At 65.7% G+C, this 388-nt stretch overlaps 1 protein-coding gene across 1 annotated transcript in view; it reads right to left on the reverse strand.

Annotated features, from left to right (window-relative positions):
• The window catches only part of DAPK3 (death-associated protein kinase 3), a 4,194-nt gene extending 4,053 nt beyond the window's left edge, over positions 1 to 141 (reverse strand). Inside the window, exon 1 of the mRNA XM_009890900.1 lies at positions 8 to 141. Coding sequence (XP_009889202.1) covers positions 8 to 141 — 134 coding nt within the window. The remainder of the gene's footprint in view (positions 1 to 7) is intronic.
• Between the last annotated feature and the right edge of the window lie 247 nt (positions 142 to 388).

Below are 388 nucleotides of genomic sequence, written 5' to 3' on the forward strand. Positions count from 1 at the left end.
CCGTCACCGGCCTCTGTGCGCGGCTGGACCCAACACTCCTTTATACATCCCCAGATCGTGGCGGGGGCCACCCAGAGCCCCCCCCAGGGCAGGGACCAGCATCACCCAGGTGGGATCGGGCCCCCAGGGCACCACATCCATCCCCACGGCTCACACCGGATCACCGCTACAGCACAGCCCTGAAGGGACGCAGAGCAACTCCTGAGAGCTCCCTCCCTTTTAAATCAAAGCTAAAGCCACCCAAAACGCTTCCGCCGCACAATTATTTCCCAGCGCCCGAGAAGCCCCGTGCCCAGGCAGCCGTGGCTGTGGCAGTCCCCAAGTCCCAGCACTGCCTGCACTGGGCCGGCGTGGCCGAGGCAGCGCCGGGGGGTCCAAAATCAGGCCA

Source organism: Charadrius vociferus, unplaced genomic scaffold, assembly GCF_000708025.1.
Source record: "Charadrius vociferus isolate BGI_N301 unplaced genomic scaffold, ASM70802v2 scaffold2508, whole genome shotgun sequence".
Taxonomy (NCBI): domain Eukaryota; kingdom Metazoa; phylum Chordata; class Aves; order Charadriiformes; family Charadriidae; genus Charadrius; species Charadrius vociferus.